The following is a 16899-nucleotide window of genomic DNA, read 5'->3' on the forward strand; positions in this document are numbered from 1 at the left end:
ACCATTCCGTAGGATCACGGCTGGTCATGCAACTTCAGTACCCCATTCCTGTTTTCACTCCATACCCCTTGATCCCTTTAGCCTTAAGGGTCACATCTAACTCCCTTTTGAATATATCTCATTAACTGGCCTCAACAACTTTCTGTGGCAGAGAATTCCATCGGTTCACAACTCGCTGAGTGAAGAAGTTTCTCCTCATCTCGGTCTTAAATGGCTTAGCCCTTATCTTTAGACTGTGACTCCTGGTTCTGGACTTCCCTAACATCAGGAACATTCTTCCTGCATCTAACGCGTCCAATCCCATCAGAACTTTATATGTTTCTGTGAGATCCCCTCTCATTCTTTTAAATTCTAGTGAATATAAGCCTAGTCGATCCAATTTTTCTTCATATATCAGTCCTACTATCCCAGGAATCAGTCTGGTGAACCTTCGCTGCACTCCCTCAATAGCAAGAATGTCCTTCCTCAGATTAGGGGCGCAACACTGTACACAATATTCAAGGTGTGGCCTCACCAAGGCCCTGTATAACTGCAATTAAGACCTCCCTGCTCCTAGACCCAAATCCTCTCGCTATGAAGGCCAACATGCCATTTGCCTTCTTCACCGCCTGCTGTACCTGCATGCCAACTTTCAATAACTGATATACCATGACACCTAGGTCTCATTGCACCTCCCCTTTTCCTAATCTGTCACCATTCAGATAATATTCTGCCTTCCTGTTTTTGCCACCAAAGTGGATAACCTCACATTTATCTACATTATACTGCATCTGCCATGCATTTGCCCACTCACCTAATCTGTCCAAGTCATCCTGCAGCCTCTTACATCTTCCTCACAGCTCACACTGCCACTTAGCTTAGTGTTATCTGCAAACATGGATATATTACACTCAATTCCTTTGTCTAAATCATTGATGTATATTGTAAATAGCTGGGGTCCCAGCACTGAACCTCGTGGTACCCCACTAATCACTGCCTGCCATTCTGAAAAGGACCCATTTATTCCTACTCTTTGCTTCCTGTCTGCCAATCAGTTCTCTCTCCACAACAATACATTATCCCCAATACCATGTGCTTTAATTTTGCACACTAATCTCTTGAATGGGACCTTGTCAAAAGCCTTTTGAAAGTCCAAATACACTACATCCACTGGTTCTCCCTTGTCCATTCTACTAGTTACATCCTCAAAAAATCAAAAAACTATTGAGGGTTGAGCATGCTGTTAACATTTTAACTTTATAATAGTCTAAACATTCTTCAGTTACAGACGTCTTTGCTTGATAATTGCACTTAACCTACACTGGGACAAAAATATAGCAAGAATGGTGGGAAAAGTTGGTAGAACCATCAACAATTATGACGTTGACAACAGCCTGTAATGGAACAGTGCAGCCCTGTTTGGCAGGTTGTACAGAAAATCCACTCTTGGCACTATCCAAAGCTTTAAAAAGCAGTAGGTTGGTGGGAATGTCAGAATCCAAGAACAATATTGCAGAGACATGCAAGAAATTGCTAGTCTTCCACTGGATTATAACTAATGTTGATCCACAACTGTTGTCCATGGTGACAGCTAAACTTGACGAGGATTGCCGAGAGCTCCAGTTAATCTTCTGCACTATTTGAGCCAGGTTGGCATTCATCCAGAAGCGTACCTTTTGAATGGAGGTATGAACAGAGATAACCAAAAGTTTGGTGAAAGAGATGGTTTCAAGAAGGTCCTTAAAAGAGCAATAATGGAGAGATTTTGGAAGGTGATTTCAGAGTGTAGCGTCTTGAGGGCTAATGGTATGGTGTCAATGGAGGGACAAAGGCGGGGTCGGGGGAGGGGGTGCAGTGAGGTATACAAGAAACCAGATTCAGATGAAGAGAGTTCTGGGATGGTTCTAAGGCTGGAGAATATTGTAGAGAAAGGGAGTGGTGAGCCCCTGAAAGGAAACCGATGTAAGTTCGCAAGGACGGCTGATGGGTGAGCGGTACTTGGTGTGGAATTGGATATATGCAACAGTTTTGGATAAGCTGAATTTTGTGGGGGTGAAGGATGGGAGACCGGTCAGGAGAGTATTGGAATAGTCACGTCTGGAGGCAACAAATGGAAGGATGTGTGCTTCAGCAGCAGAAGTCCTGAGGCAGGGATGGAAGCAGGTGATGTTACAGAGGTGGAAGTAGGTGTTCTTTGGATTAGAAGCTCAGCTTGGGATTGTGAATACTTTCTCCAGGAGACCTTGAACTGCTCTATCTCCTGTAAGTGACTGTCCAAGTGCAGACTTGCCATCACTTGTTGAACCAGTGAAGTACACAGTAGGCAAATTGTGACTTGCATGCTGGTACCTCTGCAAAATTTCTGCAAGCTAGTCTGTGATCCCAGTAACCACTGGGGTCAAATTCATAAGATATTTTTTCCCTTCAGGCAGCTGTACACATACTGGACTCTAAGATGCCTGTACACCGTATGTTTTGGTAGTTGCACATTTACTGGGGTTTATACAAGACGCCTGTGCACAATATATAGAGATTGGACTGCACATTGTTCATGGACACAGTATGTAGTTGTAATATTGAGCGAGGCTGGTGAAGTGATCAGTATTCTGATCGCAAACTAAATCCTCCATTAGGACTCTTCTAAAAGGCAAACTATTCATCATATCCATCTGAAAGGTCAGGTAAGGTTAAAGAATTGTTCAGTAAGGGTAATGAATTGTCAGATAAACTGATTACAATATGATTTTTACTTCTGAATTCATAACTCTAACTCAACTCACCCGCACCTCCCCCCCCCCCCCCACCACTTTTTCAGAAGAAAAACGTACCTTAGAAATAATTAGCACAGTGAATTGAAGAACTGAGACAAGAAAAGGAAAGAGAAAGTAATTAGAGAAAAAACGAAGGCTTGCCAACTGGCATTTAAGATCTCATCACTTTCCTTGTCGTGTTTGATAAATATTCTTTGTGTTAGCTGATTTTATGCATTATTGACCTTTATCCCTTTTATTTTATATTATTCAACATGCTGAATTTAGGAGTGAAAACAGCTATTGGTCCCTTTGTCCATCACTGAATGGTTCAGATTGGTTGTTTCCAGTTTAAGGAAGTCTATGCTTGAGAATTAGCATTTCTAAAGGGTCTTTATCTCAGTCTCACACCACTGACTGAAGTCCCTATTTCCCATTTACATTGTGAAAGACATGGAATAATAGCCGCTCATTTTATAAATCAAAAGGTCTTTATAACTAACCCAATAATAGACCACAGGGACCCATGAGCCTTGCCAATATGAGCTGTGTAAAATGTATTATGGCGAGGTAATTCACTATCATCCAATTTCTGGAAGTGAAAGAACTCTAGATGCGGCATAATGTAATATAGCTCAATGGTTCAAGCACTTAATCACTTGACCTATCCTTACTCTTTCTTCTACCTCCCCAGCTTAGAAGTTTGAGTGCTGGATGCCTAAATCTTCCTGTCATTCAGACTTTTAGCGAGTTTTGTTTTAGCAAGATGTGGCAGCTGCACATAAAAGTGGGTCATTATTGCAGTGTTGAAAAGTTGCCTGATCTAATGCATCAAAGACACAGATTGTACCTCACGCTCCTGATTACAAAGTATAAACCCAGAACTGCTGAATCATGGAGCAGGACTTGGTATTGTTCATTAATAACTATTCAGTTTTCCAAGCCTTGCTTGTCAACCCTCGAGGATTGTCCTGAAGGCTCCAGGATTTAAAGATTAGCCTCCTGGACACAGCTGCGAGCAACCAGGAGAAAATCAGAGGGGGCAATGTAAAAAAGTTATTGTTAAATTGAATGCCTTCACTTACTTATGATTTACAAACGTATTGTAGATGGGGGAAAAGAGGCTGTTTGACTAGACGTGGCTATTGGAGATGGGAAGTTATGTGATGAAACCTCCAGAGTTATATCCAACCAGAGTTGGCAACCCTATTGAGCTGTAAACAGGTCCTCCTGACTGCAGCCATGTGTGGTAACGGCCCAAGCTAGACCTACTTGTGGTGGGGACTCTCACTGTATCCATGTGTGGTAGAATCCCAACAAAAACTATTGGGAAGAAAGTCATGAAACATGCAAACAACAACAACCAAACAACTTGTATTTATAGAGCACCTGTAGCATAGTGAAACGTCCAAGGCGCTTCACAGGAGTGTTATGAGATTAAAAATTTGACACCAAGCCGCATAAGTAGAAATTAGCGCAAGTGACCAAAAGCTTGGTTAAAGAGGTAGGTTTTAAGGAGCGTCTTAAAGGAGGAAAGCGAGGTAGAGAGGTGGAGAGGTTGAGGCAGGGAGTTCCAGAGCCTGGGGCCGAGGCAACAGAAGGCACGGCCACCAATGGTTGAGCGATTATAATCAGGGATGCTCAGGAGGACAGAATTAGAGGAGCGCAGACATTGTGGGTTGGGGTGGGGGGAGGGGTTATGGGGTTGGAAGTGATTACTACCTCCAAACCGCTTCCACCTCTTATTGAGTCATCGTCTGCAGTCAGTTGTAACATAAAAAACAACATGCTCACCTGCAGTAAATTCCTTAAATTGCACCCACTTAAGACAGAGTTTTCAAACTACATGCAGTGAAGCATTAAGAAAACATGTCCACCAGCTGTGGTAGAGCAGGAAATCACATTCACGACAACTGATTTGTAGTACCTTGATTTGTAAGCTAAGGAAAGCTAAAATGTAACAGAGAGTGCTACTTCGCACTTCCACAATGGAATAGGCTGCTCACTACAACAGTAACTGTAAACTGAGACATTCACAAAAAATATTAACATTTAATAGAATAGACTGTTGTGGATTTGTTGCAAAGGGAGAAGAAGGTAGAAGTATTGACTGCTGTACCTGGATCTGAACAGGGTAATAAGCTCGATGGAAAGAATAGCTTTTTTCTCAACCCTTCCTCCTTGTATTCTTGCACTAGCCTGATTTCGAACCTCATGTTTCACTGGCCCATTTCTGGCCAACGTGTAAGCAAGCTAAGCTTCCAGTTGTCAGGTGGAGGCCTGTAATGGACAAATTGATTTCTCCAGTATTTCCCCTCGGAAATTATCTCAATGTTTTTTCTCAACTTTAGAGTTCTCTGTTCAAGCACTGTGGTCTGCTCTACTCAGAGTTTGGAAAGGTCAGATGAGAAAGCTGAAATTAGGTTTTCATGTGAAAGGCTTGTGTTCAACTCATGTCTCAACTCCACAATCATTTCTATGTCATAAACTAAAAGCTAGATACTTTCCAAAGGGAACGGGAGATACTGGTATTTCTGGGAACTGTTTGCTATTGTACATTGCACTTTCTTTAAAGGCTTCAATCAACTCTCTTAGCAGGACATCATTACCTGCCAGATTATGAATATGTTCTCAAGTCTCCAACATGGTGTGTGTCACCTATATGATGTTAAGGTCAAAATGGCTAGTTTGTCAGATGGTGTCTTTTGAAGAGTATTGGCTAAGAATGTAATAGTTCAGGGAATAGCTGTAGAACAGTGGCCATTCACCCGCGAGACTAGAGTTCAAATTTAGTTCTGATTGCAACTCTTTTGACAGTGAAGATTGTAAAGGTCTGAAATGAAATAGGACTTGAGCCTTTTAGCACAATCTAAAATTTACAATGCCATTCTTTGGATATGGGTCTCAGACCCTTGAAAACAGATACCACCATTAACCTCAAAGATTTTAAGCACTTTACCGAGGAATATAGAAGAATCATAGAATATACAGCACAGAAGATGGCCATCCAGCCCATCGTGCTTGTGCCGGCTCTTTGGAAGTATTATCCAATTAGTCTCACTCTCCTTCTCTTTCCCCATAGCCCTGTAATTTTTTTTTCCTTTCAAGTATTTATCCAATTCTCCTTTGAATGTTACTATTGAATTTGATTGTACCATCCTTTGAAGCAGTGCATTGCTTCACGTATTGAAATGTATCAAATTCTGATGGGTTGGATAGACTGGATGCGGGGAGGATGTTTCCCCTGGCTGGGAAGTCTAGAACCAAGGGTTCACAGTCTCAGGATACGGAGGTAGGAAATTCAGGACCGAGATGAGGAAAAATTTTTTCACTCAGAGAGTGGTGAATCTGTGGAATTCTCTACCACAGAAGGCTCTGGAGGCCAAGTCACTGAATATATCTAAGAGGGAGATAGATAGATTTCTAGAAACAAAAGGCATCAAGGGGTATTGGGGGAAAAGCGGGAATATGGTGTTGAGATAGAGGATCAGCCATGATCATATTGAATGGCGGTGCAGACTCGAAGGGGTGAATGGCCAACTACTGCTCCTATTTTCTATATTTCTATTTTTCTATTCCAGGTTCCAACAACTCGCTGTGTAAAAACAATATTTCCTCGTCTCTCCTCTGGTTCTTTTGCCAATCACCTTAAAGCGGTGTCTTCTGGTTACCAACTCGTTTGCCACGAGAAACAGCTTCTCCTTATTTACTCTATCAAACCCCAAACCAGAAGGAACACAGAGAGTCGGCCATTCAGCCATTTGAGCCTTCAATTAGATCATGGCTGATCTGCACCTCAACTCCATTTATCCGCCATTGCTCCATATCCGTTGATAGCCTTACATTAAAAAAAAATTCTAACTCAGCCTTGAACGATCCAATTGTCCCAGCATCCACAGCCTTAGTGAGGAGAAAGTTCAGATTTCTACTACTCTTTTTGTGAAAAAGCGCTTCCTGATTTCGCTCCTGAATGACCAAATTTAAGATTATGTTCTCCTAGTTCTTGATTCCTCCACCAGATGAAATTGTTTTTCCATATCTACCCTATCAAATCCTTTTAACATTTTAAACACCTTGATCGGATCACCCCTCAATCTTCTATACTTAAGGAAATACAAGTCAAGTTTATGCAGCCTGTCCCCATGATTTAACTCTCTAAGCTGGTATCATTCTGGTGAATCTGCACCGCATCCTATCCAACGCCAATGTATCCTTTGTCAAGTGTGGTGCCTAAAACTGAACGCACTACTCCAAATGGAGTCTGGCCAAGGCTCTATGCAACTGCAGCATCATTTCCTCCCTTTTGTATTCCAGCCCACTTGAGATAAAGGTCAATATTTCATTAGCCTTTTTGATTGCGTTTTGTACCTGTCTACTAGCTTTTAATAATTTGTGTACTTGAATCCCAAATCTCTTTGCTCCTCTGGAATTTCTAGTACCTCATTTAGAAAATACTCCCAATTTATTTTTGTGGGCCTCAGAATTGCCCTCATTGTACTCCATTTGCCACAGTGTTGCTCACTCACTTAATCTTTCTGCTCTCATCTGCATTACTTATGGACCCTCCTAATTTAGTGTCATCTGGAAACTCAGACACTGAACTCTCTATTCCCTCATCCATGTCATTCATAAATATGGCGAAAGGTTAAGGCCCCAGAACAGATTCCTGAGGGACACCACATGTCACATACTGCCAATCAGACTACGTAGCCTTTATCTCCACTGTCATTCTCCAACCTCCCAAACAATTTCCAACCTCAGTAAAAAGACTACCTCTAATTCCTTGCATACTCAGTTTGGCCTATAATCTCTTGTGTGAAACCTTATTGCATGCCTTTTTGAAGTCTGAATAGATAGCATCCATAGCCACTCCTTTGTCTACCTTATTAGTGACCTCCTAAAAAAATTCAACTGGACTAGTCAGCTATGATTTATCCTTAACAAAGCAATGCTGACTTTCTCGGGTCAAGTCATATTTGTTCAAGTGTTCAGTCACTCTATCTTTAATGACAGATTCTAGTAGCTTCCCCACAACTCACAGGCCTGTAGTTAACTGTTTTCTCTCTCCAACCCTTCTTAAATAATGGAGTGAGATTAGCATATTTCCAAGTTAACTGCACAATCCTCAAATCAAGAGAGCTTTGAAAGATTGTGACTAATGCTTTTGTAATTTCCTTATCTACTTCTTTTAATACCATGGGGCGGGCATCATCAGTTCCTGGAGATTTATTTATCCTAAGTCTCATCATTTTCTCAATTACCATTTTGTTTTACTTACATTGAATCCAGAGATTTCCTTCCCTCTATTTATCTTTAGTTTGTTACAATATCTTCAGATGGTTTTGTTGCTCAAAATATCCCAGCATGCTTTTTAGCCTTTTAACCCGAGAGGGAATGTGGAGGAAAGGGAAAATGTATGAGCAAAGACTGTTTGGAAACTCAAAAGGCACAGAATGATAAACATCCAAGTCAAGAATGGCCCAGACTGAGATAAGGAGGCAATTGCTAAGACACCAGTGTGTGGAAAAGCCTGCAAGGTCACTTGGCTTATGCATTTACAGGATCAAAAACAAAGCTTGGAGAACAGAAATGAAGGCATAAAGGTTAGAAGCAGGGTAAACACTGAAACAACTCAGCAAATGTGCTCCTACGCATATAGAAACATAGAAAATAGGTGCAGGAGTAGGCCATTCGGCCTTTCAAGCCTGCACCGCCATTCAATGAGTTCATGGCTGAACATGCAACTTCAGTACCCCATTCCTGCTTTCTCGCCATACCCCTTGATCTCCCTTGTAGTAAGGACTACATCTAACTCCCTTTTGAATATATTTAGTGAATTGGCCTCAACAACTTTCTGTGGTAGAGAATTCCACAGGTTCACCACTCTCTGGGTGAAGAAGTTTCTCCTTATCTCGGTCCTAAATGGCTTAGCTCTTATCCTTAGACTGTGACCCCTGGTTCTGGACTTCCCCAACATTGGGAACATTCTTCCTGCATCTAACCTGTCGAAACCCGTCAGAATTTTAAACGTTTCTATGAGATCCCCTCTCATTCTTCTGAACTCCAGTGAATACAAGCTCAGTTGATCCAATCTTTCTTGATATGTCAGTCCCGCCATCCCGGGAATCAGTCTGGTGAACCTTCGCTGCACTCCCTCAATAGCAAGACTGTCCTTCCTCAAGTTAGGAGACCAAAACTGTACACAATACTCCAGGTGTGGCCTCACCAAGGCCCTGTACAACTGTAGTAACACCTCCCTGCCCCTGTACTCAAATCCCTTCGCTATGAAAGCCAACATTCCATTTGCTTTCTTAACCACCTGCTGTACCTGCATGCCAACCTTCAATGACTGATGTACCATGACATCCAGATCTCGTTGCACCTCCCCTTTTCCTAATCTGTCACCATTCAGATAATAGTCTGTCTCTCTGTTTTTACCACCAAAGTGGATAACCTCACATTTATCCACATTATATGCCATGCATTTGCCTACTCACCTAACCTATCCAAGTCACTCTGCAGCCTCATAGCATCCTCCTCGCAGCTCACACTGCCACCCAACTTAGTGTCATCCGCAAATTTGGAAATACTACATTTAATCTCCTCGTCTAAATCATTAATGTACAATGTAAAAGCTGGGGCCCCAGCACAGAACCTTGCGGTACCCCACTAGTCACTGCATGCCATTCTGAAAAGTACCCATTTACTCCTACTCTTTGCTTCCTATCTGCCAACCAGTTCTCAATCCATGTCAGCACACTACCCCCAATCCCATGTGCTTTAACTTTGCACATTAATCTCTTGTGTGGGACCTTGTCGAAAGCCTTCTGAAAGTCCAAATATACCACATCAACTGGTTCTCCCTTATCCACTCTACTGGAAACATCCTCAAAAAAATCCAGAAGATTTGTCAAGCATGATTTCCCTTTCACAAATCCATGCTGACTTGGACCTATCGTGCCACACCTTTCCAAATGTGCTGCTATAACATCCTTAATAATTGATTCCATCATTTTACCCACTACTGAGGTCAGGCTGACCGGTCTATAATTCCCTGTTTTCTCTCTCCCTCCTTTTTTAAAAAGTGGGGTTACATTGGCTACCCTCCACTCCATAGGAACTGATCCAGAGTCTATGGAATGTTGGAAAATGACTGTCAATGCATCCGCTATTTCCAAGGCCACCTCCTTAAATACTCTGGGATGCAGTCCATCAGGCCCTGGGGATTTATCGTCCTTCAATCTCATCAACTTCCCCAACACAATTTCCCAACTAATAAGGATTTCCCTCAGTTCCTCCTTCTTACTAGATGCTCTGATCCCTTTTATATCCGGAAGGTTGTTTGTGTCCTCCTTAGTGAAAACCGAACCAACGTACTTGTACAATTGGTCTGCCATTTCTTTGTTCCCCGTTATGACTTCCCCTGATTCTGACTGCAGGGGACCTACTTTTGTCTTTACTAACCTTTTTCCCTTTACATATCTATAGAAGCTTTTGCAGTCTGTCTTAATGTTCCCTGCAAGCTTCCTCTTGTACTCTATTTTCTCTGCCCTAATCAAACCCTTTGTCCTCCTCTGCTGAGTTCTAAATTTCTCCCAGTCCCCGGGTTTGCTGCTATTTCTGGCCAGTTTGTAATATGAGAAATAGAAGCAGGAGTAGGCCATTTGGCCCCTCAAGCTTGCTCCACCATTCAATAAGATCATGGCTGATCTGATCTTGGCCTCAACTCCACTTCCCTGCCCGCTCCCCATATGTTGTGCATTGCTGCAACCCAAGTTAGCCGAATAGTATAAGAATGGAACATGCTTCTCTTAAAAGTTCAGGAAACATCTCAGGGTAGTCGGAACCCCATCCGTGAAAGGTTACATGTCTGATCAACTGGAACGGGGCTTTGTGGAACGATAAACAAGTTATTTTAATAGCTCGCCATTTAATGCAATACTTTAGAACAGTTATGTAAAACCAACACTGTTATTAGTCAATGTATATTAAAGCTTGTATGTTTAAAACTGCACTCGGGCCTGAGCAAAGGTTATTGTTGCCGGACGAACAACCCTTTGCTGCGACAGTTACCACGGGAAACCTGCTAACATCCCTTCTATCGCTGGCTTTTCATCCACTTGCTCTTTGGTGGAAAAGGATACAATGTACCCATTTATTAAATCTACCATTACCTTGTTGTCTATTACAGTATTAATTGCCACATATCTCCCTTAGCCATTCCTCTTAATATATATATGAAAAATTTTACTATTAACCTTTATATTACTTGCAAGTTTTTTTTTCTCCATTTTCGCAGCTCTTAGTATACTCACTGTGTCCTTATGTTGCTTTCTGTATTTCTTCCAGTCTGCTGGATTGGCACTTTTCTTGGCATTTGTGTAAGCCACTTTCTTCAGCATAATATTGCGTCTTATCTCATATGTTCACCATGGTTGCTTGACTGTACAGGAACTTTTGCTATTTAGGTTGATGTTTTGGTCTTTTATTGTATTAATTACTTAATTGAATACCTCCCTATCTTTCCCTAGGTCAGCCATGATATTGAATGGCGGAGCAAGCCTAAGGGGCCTTCTCCTGCTCCTAATTCCTATGTTCTGATCTGTTAGCAGTTCAGCCCAGTTTAATGTATTCAGTTTACGTCTCATTCCTTCAAGATCAAGCTTACTTAAGTTTAAAACCTTGGTTTGTGTTTGCCTCAGCTCATCCGCTGCTGAAGCCCTCATCCACGCTTTGTTACCTCTGTCGTTGAGCTACAGTACGCAGACGATGCCTGCATCTGCGCACATACAGAGGCTGCACTCCAGGACATAGTTGACGTATTTACTGAGGCGTACGAAAGCATGGGCCTTACGCTAAACATCTGTAAGACAAAGGTCCTCCATCAGCCTGCCCTCACCGCACAGCACTGCCCCCCAGTCATCAAGATCCACGGCACGGCCCTGGACAACGTGGACCACTTCCCATATCTCGGGAGCCTCCTATCAACAAGAGCAGGCATCGACGACGAGATCCAACACCGCCTCCAGTGCGCCAGTGCAGCCTTCGACTGCCTGAGGAAAAGAGTGTTTGAAGACCAGGCCCTCAAAACTGCCACCAAGCTCATGGTCTACAGGGTCTACAGCCCTCCTGTATGGCTCAGGGACATGGACTGTGTACAGTAGACACCTCAGGTTGCTGGAGAAATATCACCAACGATGTCTCCGCAAGATCCTACAAATCCTCTGGGAGGACAGGTGCACCAACATCAACGTTCTCATCCAGGCTAACATCCCCAGCATTGAAGCACTGACCATACTCGATCAGCTCCGCTGGGCAGGCCACATAGTCCGCATGCCAGACACGAGACTCCCAAAGCAAGCGCTCTACTCGGAGCTCCTTCATAGCAAACGAGCCAAAGGTGGGCAGCAGAAACACTACAAGGACACTCTCAAAGCCTCCCTAATAAAATGCAACATCCCCACTGACACCTGGGAGTCCCAGGCCCAAGACCACCCTAAGTGGAGGAAGTGCATCCGAGAGGGCGCTGAGCACCTTGAGTCTCAATGCCGAGGGCATGCAGAAATCAAGCGCAGACAGTGGAAAGAGCGTGCGGCAAACCAGTCCCACCCACCCCTTCCTTCAATGACTATCTGTCCCACTTGTGACAGAGTCTGTGGCTCTCGTATTGGATTGTTCAGCCACCAAAGAACTCACTTCAGGAGTGGAAGGAAGTCTTCCTTGATTCCAAGGGATTGCCTATGATGATGATGATTACCTCTAGACTTGATGACTCCAATGCACTCCTGGCTGGCCTCCCACATTTCACCCTACGTAAACAAGAGACGATCCAAAACTCGGCTGCCCGTGTCCTAACTCACACCAAGTCCCGCTCACCCATCATTCCGTGTGTTCGCTGATCGGCATCGGCTCCTGGTTAAGCAACGCCTCGATTTCAAAATTCTCATCCTTATTTTCAAATCCCTCCTGATTTCCGTAGTCTCCTCCAGCCCCACAACCCCCCTGAGATGACTGAACTCCTCTAATTCTGCTCTCTTGAGCATCCCTGATCATAATTGCTCAACCATTGGTGGCTGTGCCTTCTGTTGCCTCGACCCCAAGCTCTGGAACTCTTTGTCTAAACCTCTCCGCCTCTCTGCCTCTCTACCTCTCTTTCCTCCTTCAAGACGCTCCTTAAAACCTTCCTCTTGGACCTAGCTTTTGGTCACCTGTGCTAATTTCTACTAATGCAGCTCAGTGTCAAATTTTTATCTCACAATACTCCTGTGAAGTGCCTTGGTTGTTTCACCAGGTTAAAGGCGCTATATAAATACAAGTTGTTGTTGATGATGATTGTTCTCTTTCTCAAACTTAACCTCAAACTCTCTCATATTGTGGTCAATGTTTGCAAGGAGCTCCCTTACTGTCAGATTATTCACTCATTCTGTCTCGTTAATCCTCAACTGTGCTAAAAAAAATCCCTGAAGCAAGTTGACTGCAACAACTTGCCTGAGTTAATCAGGGGCAGTGCCATCTGAAGGGAAAGTTTGCAAACATTCCAGTATATAAAAGGCATTCGACAAGGTGCCCCATAAAAGGTTGTTACAAAAGATAAGGGCTGATGGGGTTGGGGGGAATATATTAGCATGGATTGAAGATTGGATAACGGATAGTAAACAGAGTGCAGGAATAAACGGGTCATTGTCTGGTTGGCAGGCTGTAACGAACAGGGGACCGCGAGGATCCACGCTGGGGCCTCAGCTATTTACAATCTATATCAATCGTTTAGATGAAGGGACCGAGTGTACTGTATCCAAGTTTGCTGACAATACAAAGCTAGGTGGGAAAGTAAGCTGTGAGGAGGACATAACGAGCCTGCAAAGAGATATAGACAAGTGAGTAGGCAATAAGGTGGCAGATGGATTATAATGTGGGGAAATGTGCGGTTATTCATTTTGATAGGAAGATCAGAAAAACATAATTTTTTTTTCAATGGTGAGGAAGTATTAAATGTTGGTATTCAGAAAAATGTAGGTGTCCTCATACAGGAAATATAGCGAGTTAGCATGCAGGTAGAGCAAGCAATTAGGACTGCAAATAGCATGTTGGACTTTATTGCATGGGGGTTGGAGTCGAAGAATAAAGAAGTCTTACTACAATTGTACGGGGCCTTGGTGAGACCAAATCTGGAGTACTGTGCATAGTTTTGGTCTCCTTATCTGAGGAAGGTTACACATACTTGCCTTCGAGGCGGTGCAACAAAGGTTCACTAGATTGAGCCTATAAAACTGGCAGCGCTGCACGGGACATTGCTCAGCGCACTGCTGCTACCGCCCCTCTCACACTCTTTCGCGCTCTAAAGGAAGTGGTAGCATTTGCTTTAGCACTCCACTTCCTTCTCGGAGCGCAAAAGCGGAAGTTCCCGTCAGAATCAATTGTGTAGCGGCTGCCAATACTTTTGCGTTCCTACAAAAGTTATCACCCCAAATGGGGCGCTGCGCAATTTCTAGCCCTGTGTTCTTACTGGAATTTAGATGAATGAGATGGGATCTCATAGAAACATATAAAATTCTGATGGGATTGGACAGGTTAGATGCAGGAAGAATGTTCCCGATGTTGGGGAAGTCCTGAACCAGGGATCACTTAGAAACATAGAAAATAGGTGCAGGAGTAGGCCTTTCGATCCTTCGAGCCTGCACCACCATTCGATAAGATCATGGCTGATCATTCCCTCAGTGCCCCTTTCCTGCTTTCTCTCCATATCCCTTGATCCCCTTAGCTGTAAGGGCCACATCTAACTCCCCCTTGAATATATCCAATGAACTGGCATCAACAACTCTCTGCGGTAGGGAATTCCACAGGTTAACAACTCTCTGAGTGAAGAAGTTTCTTCTCATCTCAGTCCTAAATGGCTTACCCCTTATCCTAAGACTGTGTCCCTGGTTCTGGACTTCCCCAACATCGGGAACAATCTATCCACATCTAACCTGTCCCGTCCTGTCAGAGTTTAAAGATAAGGGGTATGCCATTTAGGACTGAGATGAGGAGAAACTTCTTCACTCAGAGAATTATGAACCTATGGAATTCTCTACCACAAAAAGTTGTTGAGGCCAGTTCGTTAGATATATTCAAAAGGGAGTTAGATGTGGTCCTTACGGCTAAAGGGATCAAGCAGTATGGAGAGAAAGCAGGAATGGGGTACTAAAGTTGCAAAAATTATCAGCCATGATTATATTGAATGGTGGTGCAGGCTCGAAGGGCCAAATGGCCTACTCCTGCACCTATTTTCTATGTTTCTATGTTTCTATCACAAGCCAATTCACCTCGAACTGAATTCAGAGCTGTTGTTCATTGCTCGCCGAAAACTGCATTTCCAGTTGAGACCTAAATCAGGTTGTAGTTTGTTTGCCTCGGCCACGTGACTTTTTCTTTCCATTCTTGTTGCCTGAAAATGAAACCGTCTAGTTATTAAATTTATCGTTCAATTAGTTACAGTCAGAATGGCAAGCTCCTGCCACCTTTTTGTTTCTGCCTTCTTCAAGTTACCTGCATCATCCACCATTGTTTGACCAAGAAAATGTGAAAATGATGTCCTTTAACCATTACCAATCGCACTCCTGCTTGGAATAATAAAAAGTTCTTGACAGTTTGTCCCAGGTGGATATTTCTATTGATTATCCCTCCTATGGGAAAATACTTGATCCTGGCCTTCCCTCGTGGTACAACTGAGACAAGGATGTAGCAGTGTGAGCTATGAGAGCCCTGAACCTATATATTAAGAAAACAAGGAGAAGGTTAAGGCCCACAGTGCAGAATGTTGGAAGAGTGTCTGAGAGAAGGAAGGTAAACCAAGTAACCAGATCATTTGGATGCCACCATGCTGGGGTATTAAATCCCTGACATTGTAGGAGGAAGGATATATGGAGGGAGACAAGACAGTCTACAGCTTTCACATCCTGGGAAAGTATGGATTACAGTAGAAGACATTTGGATGAGTCTTGATTTCAACAGATTGAGCATGGAGATGGCATATTTATATATTTAGAGGAACAAGAAAGAAATGTTCAAAGAAGTAGTGACCATAAAAGCATAGTTAAAATAGAGAAAGATGAGAAAATTTGCAACAGCGAGAATGAATGAACTGATAAATGCACTCCAGTATCAGCAGAATACATCCCGGTGATACTTAACCTTTCTATCATTACTTGGTCCAGATACTAATTTCAATGGAGTGCCAGATAAATACTTGGGTTACTGACTAAGCTGAGGCATCATGTTAACTATATTTGGAACATTCATAGAAAGAGATTTCCGTATGAAAAACAAGTTTTCTGTTAAATTAAACTTCTTTCCTGCAATGAAAGTGATTTATTTTTCTCCATTTCCCTTTCCAGGGAGGGATGATTGCCCTGTTGTTGGCGATATTGTTTCTGGTCATGGTTCTCTACACTCGGCGGCGATGGTGCAAACGCCGTCGCGTCCCACAACCGCAGAAGAGCGCCAGTGCGGAGGCGGCGAATGAAATCCACTACATCCCGTCAGTGCTGATGGCGGGCCAGACGCGGGAGAGCCTACGGAACTCGCGGCTGCAAGGCCACAACTCCAGCTCCATCAGCATCCGGGAGACTCCGATCCTGGACGGGTACGAGTACGACATTGACGACCTTCGGCAGCAGCTACAGAGGGAGTGCATGAATGGCGGGGAGGATTTTGGCAGTCAGGTGACACGTACCTTGGATTCTCTTCAAGGGTGCGATGAGAAAACCTGCTTGGATCTCACTCCAGGTCTGTACCAGTACACTGCTTTAATGAGAATGGGAGGGCGGGGTGGGTGGGAGGGAGGATTTGGCAGATTTAATGTATCTGTGAGCATGATCACAGGTTTGCAGAGCTGTTGATTCCATTACTTGAAGGGGCTGCTCCTCAAATTTTGGCTGCACTTCAATCCCACGCTGCGGAGGGGAGTGGGCAGGTTTGAGGGCCTCCTTGTGGGACTGCTCCTGGACCTGGCCAAGGTGGCCATTAACCGATCCAGGCAGCGGGCAGTCGAGGGGGTCGTCCAGCCCGACTGCCGGCCTCTCCTCCGCAGTTACGTTCGTGCCAGGGTGTCCCTGGAGATGGAGCACACGGTGTCCACTGGTACACTCACGGCCTTCCATGAGAGGTGGGCACCGGAGGGACAGGATTGCAT

At 43.7% G+C, this 16899-nt stretch overlaps 1 protein-coding gene across 1 annotated transcript in view; it reads left to right on the forward strand.

The window, feature by feature from the left end:
* Nucleotides 1–16899, forward strand: part of astn1 (astrotactin 1) — a 3463295-nt gene that overhangs the window by 982947 nt on the left and 2463449 nt on the right. Inside the window, exon 3 of the mRNA XM_070888265.1 lies at nt 16103–16493. Within this exon, the coding sequence (XP_070744366.1) occupies nt 16103–16493 (391 nt within the window). The remainder of the gene's footprint in view (nt 1–16102; nt 16494–16899) is intronic.

Source organism: Pristiophorus japonicus, chromosome 8 (genome assembly GCF_044704955.1).
Source record: "Pristiophorus japonicus isolate sPriJap1 chromosome 8, sPriJap1.hap1, whole genome shotgun sequence".
Taxonomy (NCBI): domain Eukaryota; kingdom Metazoa; phylum Chordata; class Chondrichthyes; family Pristiophoridae; genus Pristiophorus; species Pristiophorus japonicus.